This window comes from Nelumbo lutea, chromosome 2 (assembly GCF_056320005.1).
Source record: "Nelumbo lutea isolate HS-2025 chromosome 2, American lotus-T2T, whole genome shotgun sequence".
Taxonomy (NCBI): domain Eukaryota; kingdom Viridiplantae; phylum Streptophyta; class Magnoliopsida; order Proteales; family Nelumbonaceae; genus Nelumbo; species Nelumbo lutea.
Genome location: NC_142685.1, coordinates 55,094,441 through 55,119,994, shown reverse-complemented (window position 1 = coordinate 55,119,994; position 25,554 = coordinate 55,094,441). Strand labels below are relative to the sequence as shown.

At 39.6% G+C, this 25,554-nt stretch overlaps 1 protein-coding gene across 1 annotated transcript in view; it reads right to left on the bottom strand.

The window, feature by feature from the left end:
• The window catches only part of DDB2 (damaged DNA binding 2), a 28,926-nt gene extending 4,226 nt beyond the window's left edge, over positions 1-24,700 (bottom strand). The window contains exons 1-9 of the mRNA XM_088969815.1: positions 24,346-24,700; positions 24,126-24,216; positions 23,802-23,929; positions 23,151-23,273; positions 22,966-23,054; positions 22,722-22,842; positions 18,619-18,710; positions 639-768; positions 21-269 (exon numbers count right to left, since the gene is read on the bottom strand). Coding sequence (XP_088825941.1) covers positions 21-269; positions 639-768; positions 18,619-18,710; positions 22,722-22,842; positions 22,966-23,054; positions 23,151-23,273; positions 23,802-23,929; positions 24,126-24,216; positions 24,346-24,570 — 1,248 coding nt within the window. The 5' untranslated portion in view covers positions 24,571-24,700. The remainder of the gene's footprint in view (positions 1-20; positions 270-638; positions 769-18,618; positions 18,711-22,721; positions 22,843-22,965; positions 23,055-23,150; positions 23,274-23,801; positions 23,930-24,125; positions 24,217-24,345) is intronic.
• Positions 24,701-25,554: the final 854 nt, after the last annotated feature.

Here is a 25,554-nt window from a genome sequence, read left to right as displayed (position 1 = left end):
CCAAATACATGCACAATCACCTTTGGGTCCCATTCAGCCCGAAAAGGGGTTAAATGTCTGTTGAAATCATGGCTATGTACAATCTCTCTACTTGGGGAGTGCATCACGCCAAAGATTGAATCCCATACTCGAAGGCGATTGTCCTGGGCTGTAGTGAGGATTTTGGTTCCAGATCGTGGAGAGAAATATGCAGAATTGACAACACGGCCATGAGGAAGATCATAAAGGGAAGCTCCAGCTTCTAATCTACGTATATCCCATATACGAGCCTGGGAGGAAGTTCACTGTGAAGTACTTATACATCCATATAGTAAAACCTTACAAAAGAAAACAATTTCTGTAAACTCATGGAAAAAAGTGTTCAAGCCTCAGTGTGCAGAATAAGAACATTTTCAAATAACAAATTGATGCATAATATAACATTCAATGATGTCCTCTTTGACTCTTTGACAGCTACAATTTGCACAAGTAAAAGTTTTGCTGATACAAGAGCAACTCTCAATAGAAAATACAATAAGGGAAATAATACGATATTTAGAAGGCCAAATAAATAGAACATCAATGGCCAATCAATCAAAACGAAAAAGAAGGTGATAACAAAGATAAAAAGGAAAAGCAAAACCCAAAGGAAAACTCACAAAGTGATCGTTTCCACAACTTAGAAGAAGCTCCGGCTGAACAGGATTGCAGTGAAGCCCAACAACTTTGCTACCTTTTTTATGAATCAAAATTGTCTCCCCAACTTTGTTGTTTGAGCGCATATCCACCCTAAAATGTCATATGGGAAGAATCAACCTAATATTTGGCCATATAGCTCAATAGACTTTACACAAGTGAAAGAAAAATCATGGATCAATCTTCTCCAAAAGGATTAATATTCAGTCCCCAAATAAGAGTGTAGCCTTAATTTCATATTTACTATTTTAGCTTTCCTCTCCCAAGTCTACTAGCTTCTGCATCCTCTCCCCTTTAAGAAAAGGAAGAAGAGATAAAATAACCATTAGGAAGGAAAACAAAACAGAAACAAAAACAATAATTGGGAGATAGCAACCCCTCCCAACCACTCTATGTAGGTTTACATCTAGGGAATCAAACAGTCTGGAATCAAATGATGTTAACCTCACTGACAGCCATGGTTCAAAATATCAATACTCTTGACATGCAAAATTTGTGTACCAAGACTTTCATTCAATTGAAACTCATCTACCTCTTTATGTTTTTGGTCTGACATTTTGTCAGTGGACTTGTCTTGTCATGAAACAGCATTTAAAACAAATAAAGTCAATTAACCTTTACTGATGAGCATATCAGTTACCCTGAAAAGTGATATGTATCATATGATAGACACAAATACATTTTGATATTTTGAACCTTGCTGACAGCATTTTTTTTTATGAATACCTTGCTGACAGCATTTGTAATAGCAAAACAATCCATGACATTTTGCCAATAACATCAACATGATACAAGTGAAGAGTACTGGCAGCTAAATTGGCACCACTAAACAAGAAATCCTAAGACATGTTAACCATAAAGCTGAATACTAACTTTTTTTTTAACTTTTGAACTTGATATGAAATGGCAACAACTGATACACCAAAAGCCTTAAGAGTGTTGGAAAGCATCAGGTCAAGCTATTTAACCTTTAGGACCATTACATAAGCACACCTTAAGGGTTTTTTTTTTTTTTTTGATCAGCAAGGTTCTACTTTCATATAGTCAATCTTCAGAAATCATCTTTTTTATCAGCATCTTAAAAACTGTCTTTGTTATGATAGAGCACAATGATAGGATAGGATTCGTGTAGCCAACCACAAATCGTTGGGATTAAGGTTGAGTTGAGTATCTTCAAAATTTGCTTTTGAGAAAAAGATCTCTATGTAGGATTTTACTTAGACAAGATGGTCTCCATAGTTCACATCTCACCATTTTCCATCATCTCTTGTCACTGAATCTCCAAGTAACCCATTCTTTCTCTTTTTGTTCTAGCAAGTTCTGTTTCCTGCTCCAATAGCAGACCCTTACCCCACCCCAAGCATAGGCAAGCATGATACCTGGTAGCATCTAGACATCTAACACCTGAGCCAAATACACAGGTAATACTATCTAAAAGCAATGGGTAACTTCCTATTGTCTTCATCGAAGTTTGAAAGAGTATGCAGAGTAAAGTTTCTAGCCGTGCATCTATAGTTTTATTTCCCCTATCATTCTACATATAGAATGAGAGTCTAAAGCTCTTGGATTCTGTTCATCATTCTATAGGTGTTATATCTCTTTGACAGTGCATGTGAATCTAGGATGGTGCAGATCTCCTATACATTCTCAATTTAGATAGAGCTATTCTACTTTCCTTTATCTTTTCATTTAATTATTTGTCCACCAAGTTACTGTTTGGGAGAGCAATCACCACTTGAAACGGAACTTTTTCCAAACCTTTATTTTCATTGGCATAAAAAATATGTAAAATGGAGAGACTTCTTACCATTTGTCAATCTCCTGTTCATTTTTTACTTGACATTTGGAGTGGTTTTTCTCTCTCTTTGGTTGCAAGTGGACGTCATCAAATATGGTAGTATGTTAAGCTGACTACATTCAAGTGGCCAAGGAAAAGGGAGAGGTTTATATGGCATTGTAGGGTAATCATCATTTGGACCACTTGGGAAAAAAAGGAATGCAAGGATATTCAACGGGCATAATCACACTAAGGAAGCAATTATTGACTGAATAACAATGAAAGTGGTGCATTGAATAAAAAACATAGATAAGTAGAAATATTTCTCTCATTCTCAATGGATTATATCTTCAGAGGATGACAAATGGTGACCAGTTCATTAACCAATAGAGCTATGTCTCAAAGGACAGAGGGAACCACCTAGCAGGTGGCAGCAAATTTAAAAGGCTCAATTTTGATGGCAATAACATTGGCAACCTAAGACTTTTGAAGTGGGTAGTGTGTTTAGAGATGGAAATGAAACGATTTCAACAATGTACTCAAGCCCGGTTGGCATTGGAGATTCACAGGAGCTAAGTTAGTAGTAGTAGTTCTACAAGGCTTGAGATTGACAAAATCAATGAATATCATCATAATAGTGATGGAGGGGGACTCAAAAGTGGCTTTAGATGGACAGAAAGAAATACCCAAGCAATTTGGCAACATACACAAACTATTAAGGAAATTGGATGGCTAGCAAGGGAATTAAAGGTAACAATTCAATGGGTTCAAAAGTCGGCAAATAGTTTGGCTGATGTATTGGCCAAGCAAGGGGTGGATAGGTACCAATTCCTTTGGGCTCAGATGAAAAGCTTAAAAAAAAATGAGATAGGTGGAGTTCTTTGGCCTATATAATGGGATGTATCATGTATGATATATTTGTGTGTGTGTGTGTATTATTTCATACAGTGCAATTAAATACCTTAGTTACCCATTGTAAGCCAATAGGCTTAATTAAGGCAATGATGGTAGTTTGACTCCGAAGGTCAGGACAAGAATGGCGCTCCCAAGGAGAGAAGTCAGTGATTCAAAGGAGAGAGAGAGAGAGAGAGAGAGAGAGAGAGAATATGGGTTTCTTTCTCTCCATAATGGGTTCCCATACAGGTATGGGGTCCTATTTATAATATTTTCAACCATTTTTTAGAATCTTCTTATATATATATATATATATATATTTATATTGCCTATTTTTCCCTTATACTTAAATTAATGCACATCGTTTAATTGCTATTTTGGAATGTTCTTAAATGCTATCATTCTAGAAAGTTCTAGCTCTTGAATTGTTTGTAAATTATTTTTTTCAAGTGGATAATCAGCCTGAATAGGTCCAGTCCAATGTTTTAAAATGTGGAGGCGTGACGCAAGGCGTTCCACTACCTAGAGGCGTGAGGCATAGTTCAGAATGCAAGAGGCGCAAGCCTCCTTAAAAGGAGGGGGGTTAGAAGGAAGGAGGAAGGGGAGGAGGATGAAGAGGAAGGGGGGATCTCATTTTTTCTTTATTTTTAATAAAAATATTTTATATTAAGAAGAATAAAGATGCATAAGATTAGTTGAAAGGGGGGGCAGGGGGTTTGGGGGGCGAAGCCCCCCAACCGAAGGGGCAGGAGGCAAACCACTTTCTTTCCCCTTATCTTTTCTCCCCTTCCCTTTCCTTTTCTTTTCTATCATTTTCTCTCTCTTTTTCTTCTCTTTCTTTTTCTTTTCCTTTACTTTTTTTCTTTTTTCTTTTATTTTTTGTCTTTTTTTATCAATAACTGTAAAACTTTATTAATGATGTGAATATTTGTGAAGATTTAGATACAACAGGGGACGTAAAAAGACTTAACTCCCCAACAATGGAAAATAAAGACAGAAAGTCAAAAATTAGCCCAGAAGATAGCCTCCCTATTTACCCCCTGCTTGGCCAACCCATCTACAAATGAGTTGGCAGACCTCTTCACCCAGCTTTACTGTATCTCAATGTCTCTGCCCAACCAACAGAATTCTTTCTTTTCATTGTTATATCTCCACAAGCCACTGTCCTCTTCCTTCAGCCAGCTAATCACCACCTTCGAGTCACCTTCCAAGACCAAACGTCTGATATTTAGTTCCCTTGCATTTTGAATTCTGTTAACAACTGTTATTTTTTCCTATGTATAGTACCACAGGGGTACTATTGTACTTTTACTCCTTTTTATTTTAGTTGTTGTCGCCCTAGTATATATATTAAAAAAGTTGTGCCGCCAGCAGTATCTTTTTTATCTCAGTTCTCTCTTCTCTCTTCTTTTCTCTCTCTCCTCTCTTCTTCCATTCTTCTCTCCTGCATAACATGGTATCAGAGCGGGACTATCAGATCGGAAAGGAGAAGTTGAGTGAACAGTTTTTTTTTCTTCTTCGCACCAGATTTCCAGATCTGCCGCCCTCATCTGCTGTTCGGCTGATTGAAGATCTCACACACTGAAGTAACTTTTCTCTCTCTCTTACCTTTCTTTCTGGTTGTGTGCCAGGGCAGAACCTGTACTAGGTCTGCCGATTGGATGTGAGGTGATCAGCACCTCTTTCTTTCCTTTTTTGTGGGGTCGACTGATCCCTGTGAAACTGTAGGTCCTGAGGACCTTTTTGTGTGCTACAACAGCAGCTTTTATGGTGAACTGTGGGTCAGAAAGTGATCAGTACCTCTTGTGTGCTACAACAGCAGCTTTTATGGTGAACTGAAGGTCACAAAGTGACCTGTTAGTGCTGTAACAGCACCTGTGTTTTTTCAAAAGGAGGTCTGTTTCTGAAGAAAAAAAAATTTGTTCCCCCTCAGTGTTGAATTTCTTTAAGGCTGTGTACCCCATTTAAGAGTTGTTTTTGAATCCGATATCATGAGTGGTGAAGATTCTGCTACATCCGGTGTTTCCTCAATACTGAATGGAATGAGTGGGGGTGTGGACCTATCATTTCCCATGGCCGTTATTTCTCTTGATGGTTTAAATTATTTAGAGTGGTCAAGAGGGATCAAGCTGTACATCACTGCAAGGAGAAAGATAGGTTATATTAATGGGAGACTCAAAGAACCACGTTCTGGGAGTGTTGAATATGACAGATGGAACCAGGAAAACAGCATGGTCATGTCTTGGCTTTTAGTTTCTATGCAACTTCAAATAAGAAGGAATTTCATGTAGGCTGAAACGGCAAATGAGATCTGGGAACAAGCAAAATCATCATATTCGGAACTACGACACTATGCAAAAATCTACTAGCTATAGGCAGAATTGACTACTTGTAAACAGGGGGAGAGGTGTCTATCTGTATACTACTCAGACTTGACCTCTGTCTGGGAGGAGTTAGATCATTATTAGAGTGTGGATTGAAAGTGTGATGAAGATGCAAAACTGTACAAAAAACTCATCTCCCAGCAAAAAGTGTTTGCTTTCTTACATGGTTTGAACCCTACATATGAATCTATCAGAGTCCAGATCCTAGGTAGCAAGGATCTTCCACCAGTTCAGGAAGTTTATGCTCTTGTACAATCAGAAGAAAGCAGAAGGAATTTGATGAACAGTTCTAGAGGAGAAGCAATTGTGTTGGCAGCGAAAGGGAGTGTTACTACCGGTGGGGGAAATACTTCTAAGAAGGGGGATCTTCAGAAAAAGATGGATGACAAGGACAAATTGTGGTGTACTCATTGCCAGAAACCCTGACACACCCAAGACACATGTTGGGATCTTCATGGGAAGCTGAAATGGGCTCAAGATCTGAATAAGAAGCAAGGTTCATATATGAATAAAAAGTCAGGACAACAAGGTACAAGAAAACACACTATGGCAAACATGGCTACTCAGGAAAATCATCCCCCCATTCATACTGTGACTTAGACACATTCATCTGGATCTAACCCAAGGGAAGATATTATAAATTCCTTCCGTAACCATATAGAGCTCTATAGTAGAACAATTCGTCAGATGGATGCTCCTCCCTCAACTTCATTTGCGTCTACATCAGGTAACTGTTACTTCTCATAACCCTGATACTCCCTGGATCATTGATTCCAGTGCGTCAAAACACATGACTGGTACATCCTCTTACTTTCAAACCTATCACCTTTCTAGAAGAGACAAGGTGAGACTAGCTGATGGATCATACACTACCATAGCTAGTCAAGGAACCATTTCTCTCCCTCTCGGCCTTACCCTCTCTGATGTTTTACATGTTCCGAAATTTTCCATTAATTTGTTCTCTGTTAGTAGTATTACTAATTCCTTAAACTGCTCAGTGACCTTTTTCCCTTCTTACTGTGTGACCCAGGATCTGGCCTCGGGGAGGACGATTGGTAGAGGATGTATGGTTGATGGACTTTACATGCTAGAGAATAAGGCTGGTCTTCAAGTCATAGAGTCTAAGAGTCGGTCCTGTAAGAGTCAAGTTTATTTATGGCATTGTCGTCTTGGTCATTTTCTTTTGAGTCTTTGAAAGTGATGTTTCCAGAATTGTTTAAGTCAGTGTCCGTTTCGGGTCTCTAGTCAAACTTGTCAATTGAGTAAGCAATGTAGAACTCATTTTCTTTCAAAAAATAATAAATCTGAATTTCCTTTTCACATTGTTTATTCTGATGTGTGGGGCCCTATTACTTTACCATCTGAGAGTGGCTACAAGTATTTTATTACCATTCTCGATGATTATTCTAGATATACATGGGTATATCCCATGCGGACTAGGGATGAAGTACCAAAAATTATCCAAGATTTTCAGCGGATGGTCTTCACCCAATTTCAAACTGAAATTCAAAATTTTCAGTCAGATAATGACAAAGAGTATTTTCATAGTGATCTCACGGAATTTTTTGCGTCACGTGGTCCACTTCACCGTAGCTCTTGTGCCCGAACGCCACAACAAAATGGTGTTACTGAAAGAAAGAACCGACACCTCCTTGAAGTGGCCCGGGGTTTACTACTCCATATGAATGTCCCAAAACGCTTTTGGCTTGAGGTTGTCCTTTGTGCTACCTACCTCATCAATCGTATGCCCTCATTGGTTAGAGTGCAAAGCCCCACATTAGCTTCTCTTTTCTAAGGCCCCCCCTTCTTCCCATTCCTCCTCGTGTTTGGTTATCGTTGCTTTGTCCAAAATTTGTCACCCACTCGTGGAAAATTGGATCCTCGTGCTATTCCTTGCATATTCCTGGGGTACTCCTTCACTCAGAAGGGATACCATTGCTTCGATCCTGTTTCTCAGAAATCCTATGTTTCCATGGATGTCTTTCTTTGAGAGTGAGCCTTTTTTCCCTATTTCTCCTCAGGGGGAGAGTAGGAATGAGGAGAAACAGGTTCAGCTCCCTCCTCTTCCTGATCCTCCTCCTTTTCGTGTCTTCTTCCATCGTCACAAAGGCCAACCAAATTCAAGAGCTGTGGAGAATCCAAAAGTTGTACCTCCAATGCCATTAAACTCTTCGGGGGCGGATCATACTCACTTAGGTATCTTGGTTCCCATTGATGTCCCTGATTCCATTGCAATTGATACCTCTGTTGCTAATGACCTTGACCTTCCTATTGCTCACAGGAAAGGTGTTAGATCGTGCACCACTGAACACCACATTTCCCACTTTGTTTCCTATGAAAACATTTCACCCTCTTTTCGAGCATTTCTCACATCCATTGACAGTGTCCCTATCCCTAAGAATGTGGCAGAAGCTCTTTCAGTACCTGAATGGACAGATGCTATGAAGGAATAAATTAATGCCCTTCATAAAAATGGCACATGGGAACTTGTAGATCTTCCTAAGGGAAAGGATCCAGTTGGATGTAAATAGGTGTTCACAGTCAAACATAGGGCTGATGGCACGGTGAAGAGGTATAAAGCTCGTTTAGTGGCAAAGGGGTTTACACAAGTGTACGGAGTTGATTATGAAGAGACTTTTGCACCTGTTGCCAAGATGAACTCCATTAGAGTTCTATTCTCTCTTGCTGCTAATCTTGACTGGGATCTACGTCAGCTTGATATCAAGAATGCATTCTTGAATAGTGACCTTGAAGAGGAAGTTTACATGATACAACCCCCTGGTTTTCAGGCTCAAGGCAATGAACAAAAGGTGTGTAGGTTGAAGAAGTCTTTATACGGGCTGAAACAATCACCGAGAGCCTGGTTCAGCAGATTCTGTGCAGTGGTTCAGCAAAAAGGATACAAGTAATGTCAATCTGATCACGCATTGTTTGTGAAAAGAGGAGAAGGTAAAATTGCTGCTTCGATAGTATATGTTGATGATATAATTATCACTGGCGACTGGAAGGATGAAATCCAAAAGTTGAAGAGTTTTCTTGCCACACAGTTTGAAGTAAAGGATCTAGGTCCTCTAAGATACTTCCTAGGAATTAAAGTCGCCCGCTCAAAAAGGGGTATCTTCATTTCCCAAAGAAAGTATGTCCTCGATTTACTCCAAGATATAGGAAAAATGGGAGTGAAGCCAGTTGATTCCCCTATTGATCCTAACCATAAATTAGGTGATAGCCAAGGTGAACCTATCAAGGATGTTAAACAGTTTCAGAGACTTATAGGGAGATTGTTATATCTTGCTATGACCCGCCCAGACATTGCTTATGCAGTTGGTGTCCTTAGCCACTTCATGCATGCCCCTATGACCACTCATCTTGAAGCAGTAGAAAGAATCCTCCGATACCTTAAAAGGTTTCCAGGTGCTGGCTTGTTGTTTCAAAGGCACGAACATTTGAAAGTTGAAGTGTATACTAATGCAGATTGGGTAGGATCCCTAAATGACAGAAAGTCAACTAGTGGCTATTATACCTTCATTGGAGGAAATCTAGTTACCTGGAGAAGCAAAAAGAAAAGTGTGGTAGCTAGATCCAGTGCTGAAGTTGAATATCAAGCAATGGCTTATGGAGTGGCTGAAATTATGTAGGTAAAGAATTTGTTGAGTGAGTTGGGTTTTCCAGTGGACAGAACTAACCCTATTTTGTGATAACAAAGCAGCCATAAACATTGATGCTAACCCTATGCTGCATGATAGAACTAAACACATCGAAGTCAACAAGCATTTTATCAGAGAGAAGGCTATCACAAGGGAAGTGTGTACTCCCTATATCAACTCTGAGGATCAACTTGCAGACATCTTTACAAAAGGACTACACCACTCATGACATCATGATTTATGTGACAAGTTGGGCATGATTGACATCTATGCCCCAACTTGAGGGGGAGTGTTAATAGTTGTTATTTTTTCCTATGTATAGTATTGTAGGGGTACTATTGTACTTTTACTCCTTTTTTATTTTAGTTGTTGTCGCCCTAGTATATATATTAAAAAAGTTGCGCCGCCAACAGTATCTTTTTGCTATCAGTTCTCTCTTCTTCTCTCTCTTTTCTCTCTTCTTCCATTCTTCTCTCTTGCATAACAAATTCCTTCTAGAGCTGCAAGGATCTCAGCCCTAAGAGTCTCCTTCCCCAATGGGGCCTGAGAACAAAGCAAATAATAACCCCCTCCTCATTCCTGAACACTCCCCCAATCGCAGAAGGTCCTAGATTCCCCAAACTACTACCATCAAAATTCAGTTTTATAAATCCAGGGAAAAGAGGGGACCATGAGGGACTAGGAGACCTCTTACACATAGCAAAAGTAGCTATCTCTTTCCAATTTCTTAATAAGTCAACTACAGGAAAGTTTGAAAACTGCTCCAAAGATTTTAGCCAATGGACAGCCCTTAAAAGTAGATCTAATAGGTTTGCCAAGGATCTGTCCATGTCTGAGAAAAATTGTAAATTTCTTTCTTCCCAAAGGGACTAACATACAACTGCCCTAATGCTCCTCCACATAATCTTCCCTCTCTTCTTAGGCCAACTGAAAAATGTAGGAGAGAACAGCCTCTGGACGCTCTTGGGAGGATTCCAAGAACACCCAAAGAGCGAAAGAGCCCACTCCCATACAGTTTTAGCCACCTTACAAGAAACCATAAGGTGGTAACCAGTTTCCCCATCAGCTTTACAAAGAGTACACCAATTAGGTAGTAAGCAAGAATTGGGTCTCTTTTTTTGAAGTAAATCAATTGTGTTAAATCTTTCCAAGAAATTTCCCAACAAAAACTACCAACCCGAGGAGGAATGGGCCTGCTCCAGATCTCTTTAACTGGAAAGTACCTGAGGTGGAAGGAGTCCAGAATCTAGTGTCCTCCTTATTAGGATCCAGGAAGACATTCTCAAGGATGGATAACAAAGATAAGATGTTGTCCAAGTCTGTATCCCTAATTTCCCTTCTCAAACCTAGGTTCCAACCAAAACCAGAGGTGGAATCTGAAAGACCTAAGAAAGAAGAAATATGTTCATTTTTCAAGTCTGACAAAGCATACAAGGAGGGGAACTGGTCCTTCAGAGGTGAATCCCCTACCCAAGTCTGTTTCCCAAAATTTTATTCGATTACTAGAGTTAAGACCATACCTGGCCCAAAGGGAGAAGGCTAGAAGCAAATCATGAATGGATTTCCAAGGAGAAGCAACTGTAGCCCTTGTAGCGATTCTAGGATCCCAATTGTTGTCTTCCAACCCATGTATGCTAACCACAATCTTAGCCCACAACTTATCTTTTTCCATTGTAAATCTCCACAACCATTTCCCCAACAAGGCCATGTTCCTTTTCTTAATATTACCAATCCCAAGGCCTCCTAGCTTTTTACCTCCGGTTACCACCTCCCTCCTATGATCTCTCTTTTCCTCTCTAGGCTCCCAAAGAAAGTTCCTCATTAATTTTTCCAAAAGGTTGGAAACCTTAGTGGGGATCTTAAACACTGACAAAAAGTAGACAGGAAGGTTAGCTAGGGTAGATCTAATCAAGGCGATTCTCCCCCCTAAGGAGAAATAATTTTTCCTCCAGGATGCAAGCCTCTTCTCAAATCTCTCCACTATCGGGTTCCAGAAGCTTTCATTCTTAGGATTATCTCCTAGGGGGAGGCTCAAGTACTTCAAAGGCCAATGCGACATTGCACACCCTAGCACACCTTCATATTCACTTAATTCCCTCTCCTCCATATTCACTCCCACTACACAACTCATATCAAAGTTCACCTTGAGGTTAGACATCTGCTCAAAAAGTTGTATTGCCAATTTCAAATTCCGGATCCAATCTATGTCCCCACCTTCACAGAACAAGATTGTGTCATCTGCAAACTGCAGATGTGTCAATGGAACCTCCTCCCTTTCTACATGCCAACCTTTTATTAAATTCCTCAAGTCAGCTCCATGGATTAATCTCCCTAGTACATCAACAATCAAGGTGAACAGGAAAGGGGAGAGTGGGTCTCCTTGTCTTATACCTCTCAAGGCAAGAAAGAAGTCAACCACAACTCCATTCACCAAGATAGAATAGTTACATGTCCTAACACAGCCCCATATCCATTTACACCACTTGTCTCCAAAACCAAAACCTCTCAACACCTCCAATAAGAAAGACCAATCAACTAAATCATAAGCCTTCTCCAAATCCAATTTGCAGACCACTCCCTTCTTCTTAGATTTCCTAAAGCTCTCCAAGCTCTCATTAGTAATGAGGATTTGATCCGTGATCTGTCTTCCCTCCACGAAAGCACCCTGGTTGGGTGCAATAATGAGGGGAAGGATCTTCTTTATCCTGAGAGACAAGAATTTTGCAATTATTTTATACAAGCTATTCACCAAACTGATAGGTCTAAAATCCCTTGGTTGTGAAGCCTCTTTCTTTTTTGGGACTAAAGCAATGAAAGTTGTGTTCAACCCCGGATTAATTATTCCCCTTTTGTGAAACTCATCAAAGAATGACCCAAGATCCTTCTCCACAACCTCCCAGCAATCCTGATAAAAAGCCATTGTGAAGCCGTTTGGGCCCGGAGCGTTTGTCCTATCCATTGAGAATACTGCTTCCTTTATCTCCTCTAGATCAAAACTCTTTTCTAACCACTCTCTATTCTCTGCGCTCAAAGTTGGCTATTCCAAACCCTCAAAACACACCTTATTTAAAGGTCTTCTAAAGGTAGATTTGAAATGATTTACTAAGGCCTTAGCAATTTCTACCATGTGAGATAAGACAGATCCTTCTACTTCCAGTTTTGATATGAAATTCTTTTTCCTCCTACCATTTGCCGCTAAATGGAAGAATCTAGTGCTTCTATCTCCCCCCTTTAGCCACTTACACCTGGATTTCTGCCTCCAACTTATTTCCTCTTTAACCAGAATATCCTCCATCTGCCTCCTCAGATCCCATCTCAACTTCTTGTCTTCCTCTCCAAAGGATCCCCTTTCTTCCTTCATATCCAATTCCTCAATCTGCTCTAGCAATACTTGTTTTCTTTCCTCTATTCTTCCGAACTCCAACTTATTCCACTCCTTTATTTGTGATTTTAGGAACTGAAGTTTCTTGTGGAATTTCATTCCCTCCCAGTCTACTGTCGGATTAAACTACTCCCACCACTCTCTGAGTTTCTCAATGAACCCCGGATGGGTTAACCACATATTCTCAAACCTGAATGGAGTAGGTCCATCACCTCTCAGTTCCTCCTTACATAACACTATAGGCCACTGATCTGAAGTAAGCCTTGAAAGTGCTCTAGATGTTAGATTATCCCAATGTTCCTCCCAATCTATTGAGAACAAAAATCTGTCCAGCTTAGAGCATATTGGCCTTGATTGAAGGTTGGACCAGGTGAAGTTATTATTTAGGAGTGGAAGTTCTTCAACTCAAATGTATCCACTAATTGGTTGAATTTCCTCATACTTGTTGTCACTCTCTGCCTGGGGTTGTTGGTTTCCTCTGTGAACCGCATTACATTAAAGTCCCCTCCCACACACCACGGCCCTTCCCAGAGGCCCCTAATATCACTCAATTCTTCCCATAATTTCTTCCTCTGCCTATAGTCATTGGGGCCATATACATTTGTTAGTACCCATTCAAACCCATCTTCCACCTGTCTGAACTTCAGAGAAACAAAATGATCACCTATTAGTTCCTCCACTCCTATTAGTAACTCTTCCCTCCACAATGTTATAACTTATAACCCCACCTGAGGATCCCCACGAGGGAGCAGCCGCCCACTTCTTAATCACCTCTTTGACTGTTGCTCTCTTCCTGGCACTACCCAACCCCCTCACATTCCAACTTAGGATTCTCATTTTAATTTTGAAAATCAGCCCTAACCCCTCCAACTTCTATTTCAACCCTTTCCTTCTATCCCCTCTCACCTCAAACTTCTTATCCCCCTCAGTGTCTCTTCTTAATCTCTCAACTTCACTCAACTTTCTTTTCTTGATCTTACTGTCCTCTTTTTTTGGAGATAAGCTTTTAAATCATTTGGATTCTTCAGTTTACACCCTAGCTTACCCACAAATTCTGCAAGTGACTCTTCCCTACTGGTCTCCTCTTTCTGTCTTGTTTCACTCCCCTCACTCCTAAGAGTCTTCTCAATCCTTTCCTCATTTTCTCCACCACTGACCCTTTCAGCCTCCTCTATAATCTCCCTCTGTAGTTTCTTCCTCTCCACTTCTCCCATTAGGCTCTCAATGATCCCCCAAATTTTTTCCTCCCTGCATGTTATCCCCATCAATTCCTCCCCTTCCGTCTCCCCTTGTGGTCTACTGTGGCTATCTATCCATGTGTCTCCGACTCATGGTTGAGAGGGGAATCTGGAACAAAGGACACAATACACATCGATAACAAAAACTGAATTGAATGAGTTGATGGAACTACCAGAGATTGACTGAGGGTTGTGAGAGACATGCAAGTTAGGAAAATTGGTTGTCACTTCCAGTTTTGAAAATTTGGAGCTCTTTGTTTCCTCGGTTTGGAGGGATCTATTCCCCGTCCACTGGTTAACACAAAGACCTCTTCCTGTATCCAGATCTTTACCTCTATGAAGTACCCTTGTTCAGATCTGAGTTAACCGGAACTACCACCTTCACTGACTCTTGCAGAGCACTAGAAGTTGGAAGGGGCTCACCCCGTTTTGGGCTTTGGGCTGCTCTGTTATCAGTATTTGTGTCATACACCCGAGCCTCCACTTCCTTCCGTTGTTCTCCCACCGAATCCCCAAGGAACAGGTGTTCCAGATTTAGGATCCCTCTATTTTGGTCTTTGTAGGGTCCTTCTTCTTCCGAGCTACCCAGATTCTCAATCTCTTCTGAGTTCTCATCATTATCATTTTCAGAATTGCAACTAATCCATCCCTGGTCTTCTTCCCTTTTCTTCTAATTTATTCTTGATGTAGCGCAGGTTTGGGCGATCGATATCATGGCTTTTTTGCTCGTCGCCGGCCAATTGACTAACCCAGCTTAGAGCTCTGTTTCTCCCTTCTGTTCGATTTCTCCGTAGCTTCTCCTGTTCGGCCGAACTCGTTTTAGAAGATGATAGACAAAAATTCTCGTCTATCGCCTTCCATTCCCTTACCCGCCCCACGTGACCACTTAAATTGGCACGTGGGCCTCTAGAGAAGCTAGACGGTTCACCTTTCGGCTCACCCAGACTTCCAACCGGCTCACTCTTTCTTACAGCTGGTTCAGAAAAAGCAATTCTAATAGGACCCGCCAGAGTCTTTCCCCTTCTTGCCACATCAACATAGGAGGGGATATCACCAATACTCTTCCCAGTTTCAAAAAATTTTGAATTAATAGCCTTAATTGGAAGGCTTCGAGACTTGGAGCTCCCCTGTGACTGTTCCCCTTCCTCTTTCACTCTCCCATGCAAATCAGTCTTCTCCACCAGTCACTGGAAACCATGTGTCCTCCATCCTGCGATATCATCTCCGCCCCCTACCTCTGTTCGTCTTCCCCAGAGAGGCGCCTCAGCTTCTGAGGCTAGTCACACTTTGTACCATGCTCCTTCGGAAAGCATTTCGAAGGAGCAAGGCAAATTATCTGGTTTAACCCCTGCAACCTTGAGTTCTACAGCACGCAGGTTCTTCATGTTTGCCTCCAACAAAACACCAACCAGAGCTCTGACAACTTTTCCTAGGGTTGGCTCATTCCAGAGGTTGAAGGGTAGCCCTAAAAGTTTGATCAAGAAACTACTGTCTTCAACCTCAACTTCATTGCAGATTGGAACCCAGTTCTGGACCTATATCAATCCTTCTTCTGTTTGTGCAGTGCTGAAATTCGGTTTCTTACCACCAATATCTAGAATGGCTTTCTTTTCAGCAAAAGGAAATAGTACTGCATCACCTTCTAGACCCAGTTTAACTGCCACTAAATCTAATACTTTCGACCAGTCCCTTACTGCCCTTTCTGCCATCAAAACCATTTTGTGCTCCACTTCCCTCTCCCATCTTCAAGTGCTACTCTCCGGTGTTCAACTGAGGTAGCAACCAGGATTTCAGGAGTTTGCTCCTTGCCAGATTCCGGAGCACTGTTAATTTCCTCTGGGCTTCTATCAGGTTCTTCTGCACCTTAGAGAAACGCCTGAATATTATAGACAAAGGAAGCCCAACCTTGCCCTTTCTGTCCTTCCGGTATGCAAATCACTTGCTTTTTGTTGACTCCAAAATGCTCTGTTACCATGATAAAACACCCTCTCCATTCCTTTTTAGTACTGTTTCATATCTTTTTTCCCAGCAATTCACAGGGTTTCTCCAACCTTCTTCCCTTATGGTGATAACTGTTCCATCAACAAATCCTTTCAACTAGAAGCATGCTTCCTCTGGTAGAAAGATTGTCGCCCTACTGCCTTCTCTGATTTTCAGATACATCTTACCCTTTGTTCTTCCTTGCTCAAATAGGAAATTTTTTGCTTCAATGCTTAGCTCCAATCTCCATTTCACCGCCGGCCTGAAGTTACTCTCCTCGCCCATCCTCCCCTTCATCTTCTATGGGGTTGCTCTATCCCTCGACTGTTACCTCCATGGGTGCCCCTAGTTAGGCGGCAGAACACAGTTAAGAGTTTCTTCTGTGGAAGTGGAGAAGCAACGATAAATCTTTATTACTGAACTACAAAGAAATCGTAGATGAGAAAAGCAGTGGATGAGTCTCTTTCCATCCCACTTGTAATTCCATTAGTATAAAATGGTTACATGCAATTTTTCCACCCTCGACATATTCCCTTGTTTTCCTTTTTCTATTGTGAGAAGGGGCTCATTTTTATATAAGATGTGCATGAGGCGCATGAGGCATATGCCTCTAGCACGCCTCATGAAAAAAGCACATGAGGCGTACGCCTCAGAGGTGTTAATGCCTCTGGCATATGCCTCGGGGCGTTTTGGAAGCACCTCCAGGCGTACTCCTCCCATGCCTTTTAAAACACTAGTCCGGTCTAGCCCAGATTCTGATATGGCCCAGAAACTTCACACACAGTTTTCAGACTCACAGCAGAGTTCACACACTTGAACATCAACAAAAGAAACTAGTATTCATTCAGCAGAAAACATTAACAGTTGGTCGGTTCTTTGAGAGACCGCCGGTTCTCTCAAACACTCACAATATTCTTCACTCAAAGAAAAAACATACCACCCCCATCCCCCAAAGCCCCTTCTTATACTCTACTGATAGCATAACTGACTCTCTCTATAAATGCCCAGCTGACCTAGTTATAAATGCCCAAAAACTCTTCTTATTCATAACTGACATAGCTATAAATGCCCCAAAACTCTCCTTATTCCCTCCAGCTATAATTGCCCTCATGTGATTAATTGTTCAATTATTCCCCCCCGCCCTTAGCTGATTGTTGACCTTTCCTCTTCCTGCCATTACTTGGGGCCTATCAGATTCTTATTGGGTCAACCAACTTAATGCACTTATATGAATCCATTGTCTTACACCGACAAAAAAATGAACTTCAGTATCTGCAATGGACTCTGTATGATTGCAATTCCTGCCAAAAACATATATACATGCCTTAATGGAATCAAAGCCTATATCTCTTTCATGCAACAATCTCTTAAAGCTACAATCCCCAAAAACCCACCCAATCCCAACACACACATTCTCTTAAATAAATCAATTGTTTTTTACCCCCAATATCAATGGGGTGATTTAGCAAAACAAGGGGTCAATAAGTTTTTTTAGGGCCCAATTGTAATTAAATTTTATTTGTTTTGTTCTATGTTTGAACTTCTATGGGAGAGCTAAGAGAGCTTGGCTCTGTTAAGACCTCCATGTTGTGGTTCACTACTAGAACAACTCTATCCAAATAAAGTAGAAGCCTCATCTCTTCTCAATGAATTAGAGCTAATAAGAACATTCCATTAGAGAAGCAGGCCAAAAGCCCCATTGTGGCATAACATCAGGCCTCTTGGGAGCACCTTCCTTTTACACCCACAACAACCTTAAAAATAAAACCTTCATCTTGGTTCTCACGATATCCCATTGGCTCCAGCGAAACCTTCCTCAAGTCTTATAACTTGAAACATTATACGACTCTACAACCCTACACATTTTTATTCTAGTTCACTCATTTCCATCCATTAAATAACATTTCATGCCATATGTCTACCCTAAAAGCCTAACAACAGCCCACAAACTATCAACAAATTAAACCTTAATCTTTCCCTATCAAACAGTGCTTAGCAAATCTTATACATAACCCATGCCAAATATAGGGTTCGCAATCCCATTTAACAGAAACCCAATGCCAATCAATGTGTAGAAAACACCATCATGATTCATTAACCAACTTTATCAACCTTGAATTTAACCATATACAAACCCAACCAATATATCCTTAAACCTAGTCAACCAAATGTGTAAATTGAATTAGATTGAATTTCTTTCCCTTATTATCCTGCATCAATCGCCTAAGTTATAATAGATATTAACTAGGTATTCTCAACGTTAGACATCGTTATTGAGCAGATGAAGGATGAATGACAAACCATGTATTAAATTATATCATAGCCCCTTAAGATATACCCATTCATTATTCCAAGTTGAACAGCAGTTTAAAACTTAGATTTTCAACACAGATAGAAAGAGGAAAATAACAAGAAGCCAAAGCAAAAGACAAGCACCAGATAAGTCTACCAAGTGAAACAATAAGGCAACCACATGTAAAATAAATAAGTAAAAAAAAATCAAGGACAAATCCAACTTTTTTATAGTTAAGTGTCCTGGATACATGCACACACATAGATACAAATGCACAAGCACACAACACATGTGTATGTGCACACATACACACACACATAGAGGAACAAAACAATAAAATAGAACACTTACAAATAAAGATATCCAAAGTTGTCAGCCACAAGCACAAGCCCTTTCTCTTGGTTAATTTCCATGCCGTAGAGCATCCTCCAACTACTTGGACCCTAAGGCAAAGAAAAATGCTGTCATTCAGATACAAAACAATCATGTAAGCAGTCCATACAATAAACATGGACTTTTTTTTTGTTTTTTGTTTTTTTTTTCTCTTTTCTATATTAGAAAGCCTAGTATCAAGTCCTGCTACCTAAAAATTTCTACCACAGAACTGCCCATTGTCCAACTAACTAAAAGGATCAACCAAGTTGACTAATGCAAAGAGAAGAACTTTGCATAGTATTCAAATGTTTTAATTTGTCATGTTTTTCTATCACTAGAAACCAAACAATATGATCTAGACTTGTAAGGATTGTAATTTCGCATTGATATGGATAAAGGAGTTTCACATCGGGAAATCTGACTCATCAAGATAATGGAAAAGAAGATTACAGGGCATGTAGGAAAAAGTACTTGTAATACAAATTATAACATTATGTACCCATGTAAAATGAATGTATAAAAAATTCTTTGCCACCTTAGAACATAATATAGGAAAATCTGAAAAGATGGAAGCCATAATGTATCAAACAAGCAAGCTGAAAAAACAAAGAAAACAATGTGTAGAAGTGTCCTAAAGTTCATAACAGAATGACAGAATCTGAAACAAGTAATGTCCAATACAGATGCATTGTCCATTTAGGACTTTAGGAGAGTCAATGCAGCATTGGTTCCACCAAAAATAACAGTTCATAAATTCCCAATCAAGCATTCAACAAATTGTAAGTTTGAAAGTCTTTAAAATATAATTCCAATTAGAAGTAATTCAGAAGTTTTTGTTTCAGTAACTGTAAAAATTTTATTATTAAAAATATCAAATTATATACATAGTATTCATATGGTCAGTGTAGATAGTCTCAGCTACCCACCCCCATTTTAGTAGATTACAACCCCCCCCCCTCGATTGCCAGATAACAGATCCCAAAACAAGTATTTTCTCTCTGCCCCTTGCTTTAACAGCTATCTGCCAAGCTATTAGCTGATAGGGGTACCCACTTGAAACTAGTTCCTAGCTCCTTAATCAGCTCCCTGATCTCCCTCACCATGTGTCTGTAGTGCCGCATGCCCTCCAGATTATGATATAACCACCAATGACAACCTTTGAATCCTGCTTATAATGATATTTCTACCGTTGATCTTGCCCTTCTTAGACCTAACAGAGTTGCAGCTAGTTCTGCTCTTTGTGAGTCCCCAATTCCAACTGTCCCTGAAAACACCAGGTTTGCCTTTACTGCAACCATCAAAGTTCAGCTTAAAGTAGAGTAGGGGTGAAGGGCACCATTCAGCAATTATGTGGTTGATCAGAGCAGAATCAACCACCAGCTTCCAATTTCTGCTGATCATTAAAAGAAAAAAGAGCAAATAGGTTAGATGTCCCCATCCAATGTGCTACCCTAACTGTAATATCATCTATTATCTCCTCAATACCCCTTTCCTTGTCCCTGAACAGCCATGCATATCTTTTCCTTCCAAACACACAACAGCACAACCACTCCTATACATCTCCAAGGAATTTTGCCTCTCTTCTTTGTAGGGAAGAAGAAAAAAACTCCAAAAAAGACTTTTCAAATCATCTTGAGGAGACCACCTGCAACTAAACAAAGAAAATAAGTGTTTTTAGATGGCAGATACAAAATTGCAAGAGATTAACAAGTGGAAAGAGTTTTCACCGTTAGCCTTGCACAATAGACAAACATGTGGAGAAAGGACCAAGTAAGGTCTTCTCCCCATTTAGAATCTCAAAAATGTTAATTTTATTATGAAACACCTCCCAACAAAAATCCCTACCCTTAAGGTGGCACTGGTACTCTCTAAATAGCATTAACAGCACAAATTGCACTGTGCTAAGGGTCCAAAGAAAGGCCATTGAAAAAAGATGCAAAAGTGAAGGATCCAGAGGACTTGAGGGTCCAAGTTGTAAAACCAGACTTGGTGTGATCAATGAAGACACCCTATAGAAATACAAATAAAGCCACGGTTTACAATGTTCCAAAACCCCAAAGCCTCCTTCTTAGTCCCAAGTCCCATGTTAGCCCAATATGTGAGAGGCACAATGCCACAATCAAAGATTAAGCCATCTTAATGAATGGAAAGAGGGTATAAAACACGGAATTTACTCCACAAGTCTTTCCAAAATCAGGTTTTGCTACATGATAGGACATCAAATCTGATGAAATGTAGGCAAGTGGGTAGTAATGCGATAATGGATTTCTAATGTGAAAACAAAGTAATTATTGCATTCAAATTCGCATCCCAGCCATGTAAATTAGCACCATGAATACTTTTGATGACCACGTGCATTAGTTTGTTTGAGCCAAATAGAGAACCTCCACAGCCACTTACCCTAAAGAGAAGAATTCCCAAGTAGTACCTACCCAAATCTAAGCCACCATCCTGTTTCTAGTGACTACCTTCCAATTAATCAAGTGATCCTTCTATCTCTCCAAGTTCTCATAGAAAGTTTCTCACGATCTTTTCAAGTCTCTTGGCCACGATAGATAGAACCCTAAACATTAAGAGTAGTACATGGGTAGATTGACAAAAATGGATTTAATCAGAATGATTTTACCCCCTAAGGAAATGTAGTTTTTTCCACGCTGTCAAGATTTTAGAAAATCTGTCCAACATTGGGTTCCAAAAGGTCAGAATCTTAGAATTACCCCTAGCAGTAGGCCCAAATACTTAATCAGCCACTAAAAGAAGAAAAAACCAATATATATGCACATCTCCTTGCCACATCCTTATCCATGTCCAGTCCTGCCAAGCAACTTTTTCCCAAATGCACTCTGAAATTGGATATCCTCTCAAAGCATTGCACCAATAATTTTAGACATCTCACTCCTCTCTCCCCTTCGCAATTTCAAAATAACTTTAACATAGGTCAGCTATTCTAAAATATTCCAAGCAATTTCTAAATGGTTGTTGAGACTCAGAAAACTCTAAATTTTGAGAATAGAAAATGCCCAATTGGCCAAAAGGTTCAACCAAGATGGTTAGGGGATGTAAAGAAAAGAGTTTCATATAGCATTCAAACATTCTAATTTGTCAAATTTGCAAGCATAGAAATCAAACAATATGATCGAGATTTGCAAGGATTGAAGTACTACATGGATTTTTTTTTTTTTTTTGACAATTGAAAAGTAATACATGGATATTGATAAAGGAGTTGGAATCCAATCCACATCAGGAAACCTGACTCATCGAGATGAGGGAAAAAAGATTCTAGGACATATAGGTGAAAGTACTTTAGAAAAAGAATTGATTACTACCAAATACAGCATTATATGCCTATACCAAAACAAATGCGTTAAAATTTATCTGTCACCTTGGAACATCATATAGAAAAAGATGGAATTCATTGTGTATATTAAATGCCCATTTATATCAAACAAGCAAGTTGAAAAAAAAAAAAAGAAAACAATAAGTGTCCTTCAAGGATTGATGGAGTGATAGAATCTGAAATTTTCCCAATATAGACATTCTGCCCATTTGAGAGATTAGATGCAACATTCAATCCAACAAAGATAACAGTTCATAAATTCCCTTGCAAGAATTCAGCGAGTTCCAAATTTAAAAACCTTAGAATATCTTTCCAGTTAGAAATAATTCAGAAAACAAGATCAAGCTACAACAAAATAATTATACACCTAAACTTGATAACTGTACAACATGTCACATAAATGATTGGGTGCTCATAGAACTCGTGCATCTGCTCAAGAATTTCAAAATAGCTTTAAATGCATAAGTTCTGTAAAGTTGAAAACGTAGGTCAGCTACCCTAAAAAGTTTCCAAGTTTCAATCAGTTTCTGAGTGGTTTCGAGGGCTCAGAAAATTCTAAATTTCAAGAACAACAGAAAATGCTTTGTAAGTTTGTTGGGAGATGTCATTAAATACTCAATCAAAGAAAAGCTAAACTTTGACCTCATCAAGAGTGAACTGAAATGTCAACCTTGAATACATGACTATGGCTACAAAGAAAGTAGGAAATTAAGGAAAACAAATGAAGAAAATAAATTATTACCTGCCATCCATCAGGGTTCAGGTCCATCAAAGAAAATGATATTCCAGTCTCCAAGTCAGTGCTACTCACAGTACCATCTGAAGATGCTCCATATACAGTTTCATCATTTGTTGGGTTGAACCTGCATGGCCAACAGAAGTTGGGGGAACAGATTTGTTATAAAGGAAAAGAAAATACAAATATAACCATTGAATTAGGAAAGAGGAAGAATTAGCATAATCCTAATTACATAATATATGCTCACCTAATATTGTTAAGTATACAAGAGTGTATATTTCCATACACTGTCTTTTCATAGACTTTGCTATAATGCCAAACTCCAAGTTGTCCTTTCTTTCCAATTAAAAAGAAAAAACTGACAAATGTCAATGATCAAGTCTTTAAGAACAAAATGAATATCACCATGCAGCTAAAGTATGCAATGCCCACCTTATCTCCTGATAAGAGAATGTTATTGTTGTTTGGATGGAATTCCAAGCAAGTTATACGTCTACTATGATATCTAATGACTGCACAGTCCAGTTGATCTGGGATCACAAATGGTGGCTTGATCTATTACACAAACAGCAATGAATATGAGATTTGTCATCATTTCCAAAATAAATTTTAGAGGTATTCCAATGACCAAAAGAAAAGGAAAAGAATTCATGCCAAAATCAATTTCTACAAGAACCTTGTACATGCAGGGAACCTGTTGTCAATGCCATACAGCCCCGAGTGCTATGAGCCATCAGGGCAGTAAACATTAGCAGAAGAAGCACAAAAGGGAGCACTGCTTTGTGAGATGGTAAAATCTCAGTCTGACAAGTGTGATAAGTAACACAAGTTCAAGTCTGAGACCAGACACTTCATGCAACAAAATGCAGGAGGCTAGTTCTGTATCAAGTCCAGTCCTCTCAAGGCCACACACACAAAAAAAAAAAAAAGTCCAGTCCTCTCAGGACCCCAGATAACCGGGATCAGAATCAAAAGTAAGCCGTTTCTAAATAAACATTATCCAACATACGACATCTTAGCATCATCAGCAAGTCCAGTCCTCTCAGGGCCACATAACAATGCAGCATTCAATAAGTGGCATACCATAGGAACATTGGTTCTAAGCTGTCGTTCGAAGATGTAATCCAAAGGGCAACTGGTATTCCTTCGGGGTGCCGGAATGACTCCATGCTCCATGGCTACTCGATGTGGGCAAGTAATTGTAGTGTGCCCTTCAATTCCCAAAAGATAAAAGACACAACCAGAAAAACAAATACTGTTAGAAGAAGAAGATGTTTGTAGCTTGGACAGATAAACGCCATGGCAAATTGTTAATAACTAGAAATGGAAAAAAAAAAAAAAAGGTAGCCCTTTTCGCGGACATAATAAGAGAAACAGAATGACTGCACTAGTTTGTCGAAATCTTACCAGGCATTTTGCATAGGAAACAGGGTTTCATTGGGCAATCGATATAAGTGGCGCCCTTGAATCCTGCTTCATGTCCCGCTTTCTTACACACCTGAATCAAAACAACAAATATCGAGGCTAAAGAAAAGTGTAACAGAGATCACAAAAGGTAAACAATGAAAAGAAGTAAAGGAAAAAAACAACAATTTCAAACCCTAGAGAGTAAACGAAAACGACGTACTTTGCAGACTTTCTTGAGACTGATAGTTATCGGGGCTTTTCCTTTATTCTTCGAATGCAAAGCATCCAAGCTGTTCTCTTCTACTTTTCCGCCATTCTCGTTGTCAGTAACATCTTCTTCGTCCACCACTCCCGTTTCTTCCTCTTCGGATGAACTTTTTTCTGTATCCGTATCCCACTCTATAACTACTCTAGGAAACCTCGTCCTCCCTGTTTGCAGGGGCATTTCTTAAAAACTTGAGAGGATTTGAGGAAGAAGATAAAAGAAGATTAAACAGACTCTGAATCTGAAAGGCGTGAGTGTGGGATAAAATGAGAAAGTAGCTGAATTGAATTTTCGCGGGAGACATAACGACGAACTTATAGCGGGTGTAAAGAATAAATCATGGATTACAGTGACTACCCTTATTAATAGACAAGGGAACAAATATAATACAGGATACATAAGGGTTATTTTAGATATTTCATCTTGACACATAGAACATGGCGCGAGATTTACGTGGCTTGTTAACTGCCACCGACTCCCCTTACCATCCGTCCTTTTTTTATTTCCTGGACTACAGAACGTAGCCCGGTCCAAACCCATAAACCCTTAAAGCTGGGACCCATCAGGTATGAAATGTGTGGTGTCGATGCTGGAACGGGTATTTCGTTGATAGAGATCCCAACTCCCCTCAATCCTCGTGGCAGATTCAGGTCTCTTGAAAATCCAATTGAGCGAGTTAAGATCTCCTGCCATCAAAGACGTTCCGACAATTTACCGACATCATCCGATACCACGCATCTTAACATGAGACTGGAACCGTGAGAGTCGTCATAGAGGGTTGGAATGTATTTTGTCAGCAGGAGATCTGGACTCTCAATTGAGCTGCGGTCACTTGATCTCCACTATGGTCATGTTACAGTTATGGTGTCACATGAGCTTAATAGAGACTGATTACTGCTATTCATCTTCATGTTGGCTTTTATCCTTAATGCATTTATTAAAAAACAAGTCAATGCATTTTAGTATGAGTCAAGCCAAATATTTAACTATTTGAATTCAGTTTTATACAAAAATATAATGTTTATGTTCGAGTTTAGCTCAAATTAGAAATACTAGTTCAAATGTGACTCGTCTCAAAAGTTTATATATTCTAGTTCGGTTCAATTCAAACTCAATAATGAATATGATTCATATAAAAATTGATACATGCAAAAAATTATTTAT